A 16,884-nucleotide genomic window follows, 5' to 3' on the forward strand; every position below is an offset into this window, starting at 1 on the left:
AAAAAAAAAAAAAAAAAACCATCTTTAATGCACAAGTGAGAGATGATATGTGTGAATTTCTTAAGTGTGCTAATTGGAAACATTTGCATAATAACCTCGAAAACATAGATTCATGTACAAGCTTTCCCTAAAATTGAGCAACAATACATAAACTTCTTGATAAGGAAAGGAGTACACGCACATCTCTATATTTACCAAAACACAAGCACATGGTCGGGACCATGGGGACAATACACATGAAAACACAATAACAAAATAGCATGAACGGAACCAAGGGATACCTGTATAACAAGGAATTTCACATTTCTATGATGGGGACGATATAGCTTGATCTCCCAAATGTGTTCATATGAAAGTTGAAGCTTGTATTCAGTAGATAGATAGGAAAGAAAGAGGTGCATTTTTTTCAATCCATATCCGAATTTTATTGAGACAATACCCCCTCTCCATATCGAGTAAAACCGCTCCTTCGATGTTTGACATCCAAAGTACAGAGTTAGACTCTCCATCTCATGGATGTACGATCTATCTTGCACAATACGGGTGTCCATTTCAAAAGCCTTCAAATACGAGGTGCCAAAATACAACTTCCTGTTATTGGCCAAACTTATAATTTGATCCGCGATTCTATTGTTTCCAAATTGGACTTTCGCATATGATCGTTGTCCCGTTCTGCACTTTTTAACCTCTAAGGCAGATACAGAGCCTGCTCCAGTATGCTTCTCTATGCAAGTTTTAGCCTCTTCTGCAGTCACAAGATAAGGGAACCCCGACACCTGAACTGTCTTTCCCATGCTAACAGATTTCAACCAAAGTTAAAGTTTCAAATACTAATCACCAAGCCAGCAATTTCAAACCCCTACATAAAATGTGCAAAGTATGTGAGAAAAAAAAATGTTACACGAATATAAAATGAATCAATGGACATCAAAACAAAAGATCAGCAACAATATGATTACCATAAGTCCATAACACATTGAGAAACTATAGATCATGGTAATAAATAAAAGATAAAAACATGATCTTTCAACACTGTTCATATCATTCTTGCTGATAAGTGAAAAATTGATTCAATAGCATAATGGCAAGTGAAATGCTAAAATATTTTGACATAAACTAAATTGCAAGAAGCATAGTAAGCTAGAAAATGAGAAAGATGAAAGCAACTAAAAACTCAACATACTCATTTAGGTTCTCTAGTAGGTTGAAAGATCAGGATTTGTAAATTACTGGACAGACTCAACTATGGGTTTTCTTCTTCAAGTTCTTGCAGTTATTTTACAGCCAACTATCAGCTACACGTACACCTGCAAACATAGATCCCAAAACAAGACCAAAGTTATGCAAGAAAAAACAACTTTAAACCCATGTTCCCACGATGTATAAAACCGCTCGTACCCATAAAATTCCTGAGAATCTAAGAACAAAGGCGTGATCAAAGCAGAAAACCAAAATTCCTAACTGGGTTTGGGTGCTTACCAGATAAAATAGAGTTCTTCCCGCTCAACTACTCCGCCACCATCAAAAAAGTTCAAGCTAATGGAAAAGAGCATTCCTTCACGAGATTATATATATATATATGCCATTATTTCATATATACACACATAGATGGATAGTAAGAGTGGAAGTGGAAGGGAATGAGTGTGGGACGGTCAATTTGTTGGTCAATCTTTCTTCAACACAGTTTCGCTTTCCACAAATTTTGATCGATCAATCCCATTTAAATATTGGAAACTGCATCCATTTACTGTCGTGCTTATAATACGCCTTTTTTTTTTTTTTATTTGCAGTACTTAAATAATAACAGAGTAATAATTATAAATTATAAAAATAATAACAACAACAACAACAACAATATTAATAATAATAAGAGTTAATTCCATTTTTTTCCTAGATTTATAGGTAACATTCTATTTTAGTTATTTTTTATCAGAACATCATCTTTTAGTCCGAGTATTATTGTGGCATGACCAATTTTGTTCTTCATCAACAAAAGTGTTAAAATGTTATTAAATACAAAGACATTTTCGATCATTTTAATACATAGTGTGTTGACCTATTATATTTTAAAAAAAAAATTCATAATTTAATACCGAAATACACTTGTATTTAACAAAATTTAAACTGTAAAAAGGCAAAAATGGTCATACTACAATAATACTATGACCAAACGAGAATGTTTTGAAAAAGAAAACACTAAAAATGAATTGCCACCTATAAATCTGTGACCAAAATGAAATTAACTCTAATAATAATCATCTCTAATATAATATAAATAACAAAACAGATAAGTGTGAATGCATGTTATGTCTTTCATTAATGTCCGTTTTTTCTGTAACATTTTTTTTTTATACATTATGCTATAAGAGTTGTACTATATAATATTTTGGTCAAAAACACCCTTACCATTATAACTTTTGTTTATCTTTTCCAATTATTGTTACCATACGTACGTATGTATCCACTGTATATTTTCTTATCTTTTTTCAATTAATAATATATAGACATTATATGTTGAAGTACTATATAAGTTATTTCATAAAATATAAATATCAAAATTATAAAAATGGTTAACATTATTATTATTATACAATAATATAAATATCTAAAATCTAAATAAATATAAGATTTTAATATAAATTACTAATATTGGACATCTATTTTTACGCATCACGCATAAAAAACAACAACAACAACAATAATAATAATAACAACAACAACAACAACAACAAAATGATTTGTTTCATTTCAAGAATTTTCACTTATATCATAAAGATCTGCTAACTTGTTACTCAAGACCAAACCATTCAATGAAAAAGTATAAATTATTGAAATAGTGGATAGCGGATAGCATTAGCGCATTACTGGTTACCCATCTTGAGAGGTAAACCAGCTTAAATTAAGAATGATAATACGTATAACTTAAAATCTTGAGATTATCAAACTTAACCAACTTAATTATGAGTTGTACCACTATGAGTTACATATGTCGTATATTGCGAAATTGTAGTGAATTAGGAGTTCGACATTAGAAACTAAATTTAGCAAAAAAACAAGGAATTTCTTTACAACAATGTTACGTTACTCTATTCGCCTCATCTTCCTTATCGTGTTTACTATTTATTTGTCAAATCAATGATTTCCTTTTTTAGTTTCTCTTTTATTTTCAAAAAAGTGCTTAGTAATACTCTTTACACAATTTCTAAATATATAAGCTTTATACTCTAATATTAAATTAAATATTACAAAAAATGAGATTATCAATTAATTTAATAAGTTTCATTATCATTAACATTAAATGAGAGGAATAGGTACTAACAACCATTTTTTAATGGTATAGCATAATAATGCAATGACAAAAGTTTGAAATAATAAAGTAATAAATTGTTAAATATGCTAAAGACCTCGTGGTCAAGCAGCATAGCTGTGACTCTCCTAAGTGAGAGGTCACATCAATTTAGTCACTTCGACGGTGAAAACCTTGAGCTAAAAAAAAAAAAAAAAAACTGTTACAACCACAACCTTAATAAATTTGGGGGGGGGGGGGATCACTTCTTTTCTACTATTATTACTTTTCGTGCCACCAATAAATATTTTGAAAAAAATAGCTAAATAATCTCTCAAAATATATATATATATATATATATATATATATATATATATATATATATATATATATATATATATATATATATAAATTCATGAACTCTAAAAAGGTACAATTAAAATTCAAACCAACAATATGTCTAATCTCAACTTTTAAAGTTCATGAGCTTATATTACTTTTTCGTATAAAGTTTTAAGTTTGAGTGCTTATTGTCGTTTTTTTATAATTTGAGTATTACATATATTCTTTATTAACCTAAAATACGATGAACCAATTTACGAGATTTAATAAAAATAAAATATTTGATATTTTTTTATTAATAATATATTTGTTATAGTCTTACAGAATACAATAACCAGAGTATCTCAGTTATAAAGATCTTCTAGACTTTCATGTTTATCTTTTAAAGATCTTTTAATATTATGTTTCTTATTTTTATAAGTAAATATCTTTTGTTAAAGACCTTGTGGTCTAGTGGCATCCGATGTCCCGATTTACACTCTCACATGCATGATGGGAGTGGGTTCGAGCCTCAGTGGAGGAGGCAATTGTTCACTCTTTACTACATTGTAACAGAATCAGCATGACTCAAAAACGAATAAGTAATTATCTTGCGGTCTTGAGAAATTATATTTCTTATATTTTTATAAGGATTGTGGCAAATCGTCGAAGTATTAATAAAATTTTCTCCCTATCATGGATAATAATCTTGTAATAAATATTACACGAGGAAGATGACGTATATGGATAACGTATGGCATGATTGCTCTACCCAATGGTGGGAGAAGTTTTGCGTCATTTGGTCTGCTATTTGGTTACGTTTCGACCAATGATTGGTAGATGAGACGACCAGTGATTGAAGCAAAAATTCCTTTACTATTTAATTTTATAAAACATTATTATAATTTCTTTTTTGTTCATATAACAATATTAATGCATAATATTAGCTAGTGATTCACACCAAAAAAAAAAATATTAGCTAGTGATGGGCATCAAGAAATATATTAAAAGTTTAATTTTATTTTTTTTTGGATAAATTCACTGGTCTTTCTCCATCCGTCTAACGGTATGAGTCCACCCGCATTCACTCCGAAAGGCACGAGAGCTATCTCAATTGGAATCGTCACTTATAGAAATCGAACCCGTGTTCTCCCAAAATTCTTCCTCATAAAAAGAGCTCACTTGTCATTATGTTAAAAGTTTGATTTGATTATATGATGGTGTTTGGTTGGCATGAACTGTAATTCATTTACTATGAAATTCACTCAAACATTTTCAGCACAAATAATCTAAGCTCCACCACCGGGGTTCAAACCTATAACCACTCATTTGGAATGATAATCAGGATGTCATCAGTCATCACATTACAAGGTAGTTGGTAGTCTTTTTGCCCTTTATTATTATTATTATTATTATTATTATTATTATTATTATTTTACATGATAAAATTTTCCATAAATATATAAAACTAAGGAAAGTTTATAATAAGGGCGGCCCTGTGAGCATAAATATAATATGTGCAGCCACCGCACACGTTGAGGGAGCGCGTGACATAAATATAATATGTGCAGTCCAACTATCAGCTTAGACTTTTAGTTGAGATGGAGCACATGCTTTAATTTGGTATCAGAGCCATGCAAACCCTGTCACCCAAAAAGAGACTTCCACGTGTTGTTTGGAATCCACCGCACACGTTGAGGGAGCGTGTGAGGCTTTTAGTTGAGATGGAGCACATGCTTTAATTGGCAGGGGAATAATAATAACTGGCAGCAACCCCGTTGCCAATTATGTGGGAATTTTGGTCACACCGCCCCTTCTTGCTACTCCTTTATTAATTCCCGTCCGCAGGCCAATATGACGTACTCGGAGGGTACTCCAAATTTTGGTTCTGACTCACATCTTTGGATTCCTGATACTGGGGCAACTAATCATGCCACTCCAGACATTGTTGCACTATCTACTTCTAAGGAGTACACTGGTGACGACACTCTTTGCCTTGCCTCTGCTCTTCTAAATTAATTACAATTTAATTGTAAATAATTTCAATCAAATCTCATTACTTAAATCAAACATATAGAATGAATCGAAAGATAATTGTATTGCTTATGATTTAATTGATTTATAAATAATAATACAAGTATTTTTATTTTTTTTACATGATATTCTCTTGTTAATTCAAAAAAAAAAAACATTTTTATGGTTTTTACTAGTAAAAATAAGATATATATAACTAAAATTGTATACTATTTAAAAAGTGATGATTAACACTTTCTCTTTAACTCCCTATCCATGAACCTTCATGGAAATGATGGAAAGAGAAGCATTTTGGAGAATAGTCATTTATAAGTCTTCGTTCGTACATGAAGAAATTGATATAAAGTTAAAAGTTGTAATCATTTTAAAATCCCACCAACTTTTATCATACTAAGTTCACCAATGAAAAATAAGAGGCAAAAAAAAAAAAAACAAAAAACAAAACAAAATAAAACACAGTACATAATCTCTACACTTTTTCCAAAAAAAAAGTAAATAATCTCTACACCAATTAACTTTGGGAACACTAATGAATGAATTTTCTATTTGTCTTGTGGAATATTGAACATTACCTTTTTGACCCAAAAATAATAAATTTATTCTAAAACAATTAAAAAATTTCAAGTATAAAGTCTTAATTTTATCAAGGACAATAAATTAATAAAAATTGTGACTTTTTTAATCCATCAAAACGTGTTTATTATCATCAAACCAGGGGTAAATCCACAGTGGGATAGTGGGGTAGCTGTCTCCTCCCCCACCAGTCCACCACACCCCCATATACATTTATTCCAAACTTAATTTTCACAATGGCCCCTCAACTATAGTAATATTACAACATTGATCATTGACTTCTAATTTCATCCACTAAAAGTTTATTTAAATTCCTCAAACATATAATCCTTTTAATTGTTTAGTCCATGAACTCGATTTTGCGATTAAAGTCACTAAAATTTTTTAAGTTTATCATTTTAAAAGTGTTTAAAAGTTTAAACAAATAATGATCAAATACACTTATAGTTAGTCTTGCAGTTAAAGTGGAGGCACAATAATTAGGATTCAAGTAACTTATAGATAATTTTATATTTGTTATTTAAAGATTAAAGATATTTAAATCATGTAATAATTGAATGTTGTATATTAATTTATCAATATTATTAGTTTTTCAAAAAAAAAATCAATATTATTGTGCTCATCATAATCATATCCTTAAAAAAAAATAATTATTTTGTCTATGATCCTTGCCCATGAACCTTCATGGAAATGATGAAAAGAGAACTGTATTTTGGACAACAGTCGTTTTGAGATCATAAAGTAAAAGTAATATTAATGTAATAACCAATTAGAAAAATATGTAAACACAACATACAAATCTGGACCTTTATGCTTCCTGGTAATATGTAATCTACCATTCTAATCACTTTAATCTCAATTCATTAAAAAAAATTAATAATTAAATCGCTCCAATCCCCCTTCTAAACGCGTCTCACGTCAATATAACTCTCCAGTCAAGACCACTGATAAATGAGCTTTGGCACTCTCTAGTTGTCTTTTTTTGTTTGCACTTTGCTATGTGATTTCCTTTTCACTGTAGAGGGCTTGTTGACCAAGTAATACATTCTGATTGGAAAGTGTCAAACTTGGTGAGTAAGTAACAGTTTGATTTGTCACCGAAAAGAAATTGAACAGGCATCAAATTAAAGGACTTAGCTTCAATATCACATCATACAAAGGGACAACCGGACAATAATTTCATATAAAATTATATTTTTTTGGAGATATTCTCTTATTCTGTTAAAGTTAATGTCAATAGGCTATTCCTACTACACATACTTTCAAATTCTACTCCCTTACTTATACTCTTTGAGTGGCAAACATACATTGGTTATTTTCATCATGTGGACCCACAAAAAAGTGTTTACATCAATAACATGTGAGAGGGAATACAATTTGAGAGTATAAAATGGGAGTACACTAAGTATTTTTCTTGTTTTTAATTGTTATTATATTATATTTTTAAAAGTCATGTTCACACTATCTTAATTTTGAGTTATAATTGTCCATAAAAATATTTCAGTTTAAACTCCATGTTATTATTGTGCGATTAATTTAATCATGTGTATTTTTTTATTAATTTATAAGAAAATCTGTAACCGTTACTTGAATGTACTCTTTGAGTGATTCACGCTTGCCGTAGTGAGCAAATTACCACAATGAGATAAACCAATATTGGTTACAAGCGCATAGCAAATCGACTCAAACCGTAAGTGTTACCGTAAGATATTAAACAATGTATGAGCCTCTAAATTTTTTACTTTTTATTTTTAAGCACCCTAATTCTAGTATTCAATTATTTATATGCTATATTTAATTTATACATGCACAAAAAAGCATGGATTTTTAATCATAAAGTCACCTTGGTCAGTAGTAGTATGAGGTAGAATAACACCCTTTTTGTTCCCTGCACAGTTGAAAATGAAACAATAAGCACTAATTAACCTAGCTAATGTTCCAGCATATCATTCTAAAAGTCAGACAAGACTTACCAGCACAATATCCTGGTTGGCTGGTTCCACCTATGAAGGTTTTAATTACTGTAATGGCATCTGCTAATTCAGCTTCAAACATGCTACAAACTGTTGAAAAATTGCACTAAAAATAGCATTTTAAGTGGCCATTTTGTGGTATAAATATATGTGGGTCTACTTCCGATTTGGATCGGGTCAAAATGGATTCGGGTTCTTCATAGTTAGACGAAGAGATCGATATATTATACGATCAAAATGGATAATAGGTGAATGGGAAATTGATTCTCAAAGTAGACCCATTTGAGATAGAATTTGGGTGAGGAAGAAAGCTTATGTAGCTTTTGTCCCGCATTGGTTGGGAATGAACATTTACCCCACTATATATACAAGAGTCTTTTTATGACTAAGTAACTTGTATAACATATAGGCTCTCTCTCCTGTGCAAGGGTGCAAATCAAATCTCAAAATGAGCCTCTCGCGGGTTAAGTTATGCCATATTTTCGAACGAGTATTAACGACTTTCGCGTGCGAGTGCGATGTCGCGCAGCCCGTGTTGGCGCGGACCTCTGCGATGTCTCGCAGCATGCAATGCGCCGCTGCCTATGTCTCGCGGCAGCCTGATGTCGAAGCATGCACTGCCTATGTCTTACAAATGGAGCGCGCGCATACACACACACATATATATAATATATATATATATAAAATAATAATGACATACATAATGAGATATTTAATATGTATGTTACAAATGTTACAAAATAATCGCCACCATTAATATTTACAACAATTCGAACCACTAGTTTTAAAGTAAGGACCAATTTCGAATTTACCTAGTCTAGTGGTTATTGACCAATTCATGACTTCAACGTTAATTTACATAAAGTGACAAATGTATAGGCAAATTATATTGTGGATCATGGTCCATAATGCATTTTGGACCATGGTCATGGCTGATACTGCAGTTGTATTAAACGGATACTGTAGTTGTGTTGAAAAGATACTGCAGTTGTGTTGAAAGGGAACTGCAGTTGCGCGGAACAGAGGTCGTTCATCCGTTCAACATAATTACAGTATACGTTCAACACAACTGCAGTATCAGTTCAACATAATTGCAGTATCAGTTCAACACAACTGCAGTTCTGCGACGTCTTGCGGCCGGTACGATGTCTCGCAGCATGCACTGCCTATGTCTCGCGGCAGCCTGATGTCTCGAAGGTATGCAGACGCACACTGGACGATGTCGAACCGCGGCTGGTACGATGTCTCGCAACATGCACTGCCTATGTCTCGCGGCAGCCTGATGTCTCGAAGGTACGCAAACGCACACTGGACGATGTCGAACCGCGACTTCGGTGACCTCTCGACTGCGACCTTTCACCTCTCGACTGTGACCTTTCACCTACTGTATCCGTTGACAGAACTAATATGATTAATTCCAATATTTATTTCAGAGTTTATTTCTTATGTAAATGGATTAGTAGTGGGTATAAATAGGTTACTAGTGGATGGAGGTTACACATGAGAATTAAATGCCAGATTTAATGCAATGATCCCATCTTTCACTATATATTTCATTGGTGAGCAACAGATTTGCAAGAAGACGAACAAGCATCACAAAACACACAAAACACTTTCTCTCCTCAAAACTCTGCCCATCCATTCCTTCAAGCCATCTGCGTTTCATCCCACGTTTTAGTTCGCCGGGCTCCAAGTTTGTGTGCTCAAACGCAGGAGTCGTAGTACGTTTTATCATGGGAAACCTAGGTCGCAACGCTCCAGCACCCCGGGAGGCGGTAAATTAGGTTTTAAGAACAGTGGCAACACGACTTGTGCTTCCAACCACCCCGAAGTTCATATAGTTCAACTCACTCAACATCCAGGTTTATTCAACCTCATGTGGTTTTATTTCTCGGATGTAAACAATCCTTCGTGGATTATTATTTTCGATTATTATTGTTGTTTGTTGTATTTTCCATTTTCTTTGTGATTTTCTCGAATCAGATTCCTACACAAACAACATAAACATTTCTTAAACAACCTTAGAATCAACAACTTCATGTTTTCCCATCAATTAAAACCACAAAGACACGTCGAATCTCAGACAGTCGCGGCGGCGATGACGGCAATGGAAAGCTAGGGTTTATAAGACCTAGCAGGTAGAGAATAACAACCTCCACTAATTAGGTAGGAGAAAAGTATGTGAAAAACGAAAGAATAAGTGAATATATTATAATGAAATATTACAATAGGTTACTCTCTCTATATTCTTGTGTACTTCTATATATATACTAAACTACCTACTAATAAACTATCGGAATAGAAAACTAAATCCACTCTTACAAGGAGATACCTAATATTTAATAAAGCTTCCCTAATATTCTAAGAGTTAAACTTTTCACAAAAGTGTAGCTTTATGAATGTGACAAAAAGAACAACTTGTTTGAAAAACATACATCATATCATTTCACAAAGAGGCTATTTACATCATATCACAATACATACATTCAACATTCAAGCATAACAACCATTTCAACATATAACTAGACAATAGGCATCATATAAATAATACATAAGTTTTGGTGCATTGCAGATAATGCTGCTACAGGGCTCAGGCCAAGCTCTTCTCAAGAGTCAAGCCTCCAAGAGCCTTTGCAATGTTTAGTTTGCCCTTCTTGATCAGAATCAGCTTGTCGTAGACACACCACGGGAAACTGATAAAGTGAGGACGGTTCATCCCCTCGTTGTAGGAACCCCAATAAGTATGGTGATACGTTACATAGTACCAAGCTGACGCTTTTGCGAATTGATCATCGTACTCGCTACCTACCTTGAACCATGCCCTCACTTCCTTCCTCAAAGACTTCATGGCAAAACTAACCGCGTCTGCATCCCTTCTACGGTCAAAGAATTTCGATGCCCTTATGGCCCCGCCACTGAGTACTTCAGCCTCGGTTTTTATGCCATAGTAGTCCATAAGATTACCCAATTTGAAGTCGTACTCGGTTTTGTGATAGAAAGCTTCATCAATGTATTCTTCGAACCCATCAACCTCCAAGTCGGGATCATATGACCTCCTTGCTATCTCTGGAGTAAACGACTTTATAGAGCTTACCTCGGGAGCAATATCCTTCACCTCCCTAAATAGCTTCCCAAGTACTCGTTTTGAAACATAGGTTACCATCTCAGGTGGCTTTTCCATAAAATCTGGATATTCTTTGACTCGTAATTGCGAAGGTATCTCAGCAGGAACACCTGTCTTTGCAAAGTCTACAGCAATAGAGGAGAGCTGTGCAAGTTGTAGACACGGTTTACTCTTTGCCTTTAACGATTCTTTATCTGCGAATACAACATGGGCATTTGAAATAATGCCTAAATTGTCATTCAGAATGTAGTCCACAAAATACTTCTGAACTTCCTGTAGTGAAGAAATAAAGTGTAAACAAATTGGACTAAAAACTGGATGGATGGCATAATACAACGCGACAGCTGAAACAAAATAGGTTTACTCAACCAATCTCCTAGTACATGAGAAAGCAATGAAAAATTTAACGTCACTGGCCTTTAGTATATGTTTCATAAAATATGAAAAGAAGATTGAAACCAATACGAGTGTTGTTAACGTTGGAATCACAAGATTGAAACCAATATTAAGGACTTTGCTTCTATGGCAATATCACAAGAACCAGTCACAAACATGGTAATATCTTGAAACTCATTTTTGTAAACTAAGCATTGAAACGGGCAAAAAAAGTTTTGGACTGATCATAGTGCAGTACCTCAATCGTAACATCATGGTATACGTCCATGCTTGGAGCAGGGGTATAATCCATTGGCAATTCCATTGACCTTGGTATCAATTCTTGGTCCCAACAAACAAAGTAAACATCACCATCCAAATCACTTCCCGAACATTCATTTGGATGAGGTCTGCCAACAAAAGATCGAACGGAATTGAGCAACCAGAAAACACCCCCAAAAAAACTATAAAATAAACTATCACAAGTCAATGAAATCAACAAAGTTGAATTATTTTGTTTCACAAGAAAATTAATAAGTGTTGAAGTAGAAATAAGACTGGCTCTAACAATTTGCAATAAGATTAAATAAGTAAATAATGTCAATCCTGTAACTCACATTAAGAACAAAGGCAAAAGGCACTGCTAGAAAAACGTTAATAGACAAATACTAATACCGCACTATATTTTGAATGTTATGTTAGTCATTTATCTATTGAAAGATGTCAAAATAACGATGCAACTAGGTTATAGAGTCAACTAGTTAAGTAGTTCTTTTGTGCCTAAAGATTTATTATTTCACATGGTAAATGAAGTATAAACAAATTATTTAATAAAACTAAAGATGATTAACGGTGTTCATAAATTATTTCCTAAGAAAAAAGAATCCAAGAAATAACATTGAAAGAAATGATGCAAAAGATAGGAATTGTAATTACCTCTCGCCCTTTTGGGGGAAAACAACACAGTCTACCATATGGTGCAAAGCAGGCACATTAACAGCCCTCAAAACACGAACATCACCAGGATGCAAGCATGGGTTCTTTGCAACGACCACCTTTCCCCGGACAATGTAATTGTAGTCTCTGGATTCATAGAATTGAGGACCAACAGGAAGTTGTCTCTGTCCAGCACCGGAATATTGAACAAACACTTCACCGTAGTTCAATGTTCTGGTTTCATCTAGGCATCCCATCATCCATCTCGCTTTGGGGACAAATATCCTTGTCTTAGTCCTCAAATCGTGCAACTTTGATGCTCTGAATGTTTGTAACATCATTGAGAGAAATGGTTCAACATCAGGCTTGTAACCACACGTGAGCATCTCTTTAAGAATGCTAGTGTTTTCTCCCGGAGCCATCAACTCAAGAGCCTCGTATGCCTTTAGAGGATCGGTGAGGATAGCATTAAGTTGAGCAACTTCTTCACTTTGCTTCCTCTCAAAGACCTCATCTCTGACACCGAGTGTAGACAAGAGTGTGACTAGTTGGCGATTAAGATAACAGGGCTGATATTTGCTCCACCCCAAAACATCTAGCTTTATGTTGTCTGATTCATATTTCAACATGCTACTTCTCAATGACAACTTTTTTGATGAAGAAGGATCGATAGCAACGACGCCCTTAAATCCACCATAACGGATTTGAAAAGCAGATGGAGCGAAATCCTCAAGGCCACATTTTAGAGCAACTCTTTGAGCAAAGTCTGCAGATATTTTCCCGATCCCATCAGAAAAATTATATTCTGTTCCTTGTCTTTGAATCTTTATGTCGGGAATCATTTCAATCTCATGCCTGGCAACACTCAACGTTTCCCGGGATGAACCAAAAGATTGGCCAAGTCTCGCAGCATACTTTGCGACATTTTTAATCTTTCTAAAGTCTCCCATCCATGCTCTTATATCAGCAGCACTAAGTCCAACTCTTGACGCAAACATCCACACAGAATTCTCCTTCAACTGGCTTGAGGAGAATGCAAGAAATTCGAATCTCTTATCCCCAATAACAATGCCATCTTTGAGTACCTTTAGAATCCTGTCATAAATGTCTGTCTTGCTGATAACACTAGGGGAAGATGCACGGCGAGATAAATCTATAGAATGTATTTGTTCCCAATCCTCATCAACAAACGATACACGAAGAAAATTATCAATATCATCAGAATAATGGCGCAACACACGATTGGATTGGTTTACCTCAGGACCACTGAAATACACTCTCGTTGGAGTAAGTAGGACTCTGCGTACATATACCAAGCCATTATCCAGACTAATAGCAGCAGATTTTGGAGGCTGCTTGAACTTGTGATACTGCTCATATTGCTCAGTCAACCAACGTACAGGATCATAACAGCATTTCTTTAAAGATAACATTTTCTCCAAGGCATACTCAACGCATCCAATGTTTATTGTACGTGGATCAACTAAGCGGAAAAAATTTGTATTGAGTGCTGGCCCAGGAAGGCATCCTTGTTGCACCAAAGAACAGATCTTAAACAATACTTTGAAAGGCAAGTTAACTTCCTGTGGAGAACGCAGAATTGGAACTAGATCCAGATTGTGAGAAAACGGGAGACCAAACACTACACTGAGTTGCCAATCAGTTTCGCTGTAGTACACAAAATGATCATGGAATTTTGGTAGTGTGACACCTGCAGGAATCTCCAAACACAAACTCGAAGATTGTCCAATGCAATTTCGCGTAAAATCTGTTGTCCTCACCCATTGCTCATCTGGAGTATCCGCATAGAAGTTATAAATGGAGCCTTCTGCTTTCTTGTAGATCCGTGGACCAGCAAATAACTGAAACAGAGTGATGTAAGCATCTAAGTTACAACTTAAGTTTCCTCCAAGATGTAACAATACAAGTGTTAAAGTAAATCTATCATGCTTTGTTATTAAACAAAATTGCATTCTATACATAACAACAAAATTGCATTTCTTAAGTGTGTTAATTAGAACGTTTGCATAATAATCTCGAAAACATAGATTCATGTACAAGCTATCCCTAAAATTGAGCAACAATACATAAACTTCTTGATAAGGAAAGGAGTACACACACATCTCTATATTTACCAAAACACAAACACATGGTCGGGACCATGGGGACGATACACATGAAAACACAATAACGAAATAGCATAAACAGAACCAAGGGATACCTGTATAACAAGGAATTTCACATTTCTACGATGGGGACGATACAGCTTGATCTCCCAAATGTGTTCATATGAAAGTTGAAGCTTGTATTCAGTAGATTGGTAGGATAGAAAGAGGTGCATTTTTTTCAATCCATATCCGAATTTTATTGAGACAATACCCCCTCCCCATATTGAGTAAAACCGCTTCTCTGATGTTTGACATCCAAAGTACAGAGTTAGATTCTCCATCTCATGGGTGTACGATCTATCTTGCACAATACGGGTGTCCATTTCAAAAGCCCTCAAATACGAGGTGCCAAAATACAACCTCCTGTGAGTGGCCAAACTTATAATCTGATCCACGCTTCTATTGTTACGAAATTGCACTTTCGCATATGATCGTTGTCCATTTCTGCACATTTTAACCTCTAAGGCACATACAGAGCCTGCTCCAGTATGCCTCTCTATGCAAGTTTTAGCTTCTTCTGCAGTCACGAGATCAGGGAACCCAGACACCTGAACTGTCTTTCCCATGCTAACAGATTTCAACCAAAGTTAAAAGTTTCAAATACTAATCACCAAGCCAGCAATTTCAAACCCCTACATAAAATGTGCAAAGTATGAGGAAAAAAAATGTTACACAAATATAAAATGAATCAATGGACATCAAAACCAAAGATCAGCTACAATATGATTACCATAAGCCCATAACACAAGGGAAAAAAATTAAGTCCAAACATTGAAAAACTATAGAGCATGGTAACAAATAAAAGAGAAAAACATGATCTTTCAACACTGTCCATTATCATTCCAGCTGATAAGTGAAAAATTGATTCAATATATAGCATAATGGCAAGTGAAATGCTAAAATATTTTAACATGAACTACATTGCAGGAAGCATAGTAAGCTAGAAAATGAGAAAGATGAAAGCAACTAAAAACTCATTTAGGTTCTCTAGTAGGTTAAAAGATCAAGATTTTTAAATTACTCGATAGACTCAACTATGGGTTTTCTTCTAGCAGTTATTTTACAGCCAATCATCAACTACACACCTGTAAACATAGATCCCAAAACAAGACCCTCCACCCCAAAGTTATGCAAGAAAAACAACAACTTTAAACCCATAAAATTCCTGAGAATATCTAAGAACAAAGGCGTGATCAAAGCAGAAAACAACCAGAAGAAGAAAAGAAACACACCCACACACAAAATTCCTAGCTGGGTTTGGGTTTGGAGGCTAACCAGATAAAATAGAGTCCTTCCCGCTCAACTACTCAGCCACCATCAAAAAACTTCAAGCTAATGGAAAAGAGCATTCCTTCACGAGATTATATATGCCATTATTTCATACATATATATACATAGACGGGGAGTACGAGTGAGAGTGGAAGGGAATGAGTGTGGAACGGTCAACTTCTTGGTCAATCTTTCTTCAACACAATTTCGTTTTCACTGTATGTAAATCAGGCCGTCGTGTTTTTATTATTATTATTATTATTATTATTATTATTATTATTAGTATTTATTGAATTGATAGTAACATTGGAGTACTCAAAAATAGTAGCATTGGAGTTAAATTGTTATTTTATCACTTTGTCTATTCAACTTGTTGTCCTATATATAAAATACTTTTGTTGTTAAGATTGATATTTTGCCTTAAGCAGGGTGAGTCTAGAAGATAAAAATTATAGAAATTCAGGAAAAAATTATCAATATCATAATGGCCTAAATCATTTCCAATAATGTAAAATCATAATTAAAATATTGAGTCTTGTTTTATATAACCAAAAGAAGATTAATTAAGGGTCTGTTTGGAAAGCAGGAAAATGACTTCTGGAAAATGAGTCATTTTTTGGAAAACAGTTTCATTTCCAGTGTTTGGATGTATTATGGAAAACTGTCTTTGTGTGTTTGGTTCATTTTTCTGGAAAATGGAAAGAATCGTATAATTAAACATTGTAATTATTTTATTTAAAATATAAAAAATTATGATAATATTAAAATAATGTTATTTATTAAAAAATAGAATTTATTAAAATAAAATAATAATATAATAATAAC

The 16,884-nt window shown here is 33.9% G+C and overlaps 1 protein-coding gene and 1 long non-coding RNA gene across 3 annotated transcripts; both read right to left on the reverse strand.

The window, feature by feature from the left end:
• Nucleotides 1-530: 530 nt before the first annotated feature.
• Nucleotides 531-1,684, reverse strand: LOC116026097. The gene is made up of 3 exons (XR_004099776.1): nucleotides 1,480-1,684; nucleotides 1,184-1,307; nucleotides 531-859 (listed from the first exon to the last, which is right to left on the reverse strand). It is a non-coding gene; the product is annotated as an uncharacterized LOC116026097 (long non-coding RNA).
• Nucleotides 1,685-10,561: 8,877 nt separating this feature from the next.
• Nucleotides 10,562-16,201, reverse strand: LOC116025343 (probable RNA-dependent RNA polymerase 1). 2 transcript variants are annotated; one of them, XM_031266546.1, is made up of 5 exons: nucleotides 16,066-16,201; nucleotides 14,844-15,422; nucleotides 12,623-14,484; nucleotides 11,946-12,096; nucleotides 10,562-11,584 (listed from the first exon to the last, which is right to left on the reverse strand). In XM_031266546.1, the coding sequence occupies exons 2-5, from the start codon at nucleotides 15,354-15,356 to the stop codon at nucleotides 10,778-10,780; spliced, it is 3,333 nt and encodes a 1,110-aa protein (XP_031122406.1). In that variant the 5' UTR covers nucleotides 15,357-15,422; nucleotides 16,066-16,201; the 3' UTR covers nucleotides 10,562-10,777. The 2 variants fall into 2 exon arrangements, with proteins under 2 accessions (XP_031122406.1, XP_031122407.1); XM_031266547.1 differs by having other exon boundaries at nucleotides 16,023-16,134.
• Nucleotides 16,202-16,884: the final 683 nt, after the last annotated feature.

The sequence above is a fragment of the Ipomoea triloba genome, chromosome 7 (genome assembly GCF_003576645.1).
Source record: "Ipomoea triloba cultivar NCNSP0323 chromosome 7, ASM357664v1".
NCBI classification, from domain to species: Eukaryota; Viridiplantae; Streptophyta; class Magnoliopsida; order Solanales; family Convolvulaceae; genus Ipomoea; species Ipomoea triloba.

Excerpts from the sequence above, each read along its gene's own strand:
- LOC116025343 (XM_031266546.1), bottom strand. The coding sequence starts at position 15,356 with ATGGGAAAGACAGTTCAGGTGTCTGGGTTCCCTGATCTCGTGACTGCA. Across the intron at positions 12,097-12,622 it reads TTCCCCCAAAAGGGCGAGAG|ACCTCATCCAAATGAATGTT; the intron begins GTAATTACAATT and ends TTTTGTTGGCAG. Across the intron at positions 11,585-11,945 it reads ACCATGATGTTACGATTGAG|GAAGTTCAGAAGTATTTTGT; the intron begins GTACTGCACTAT and ends TCTTCACTACAG.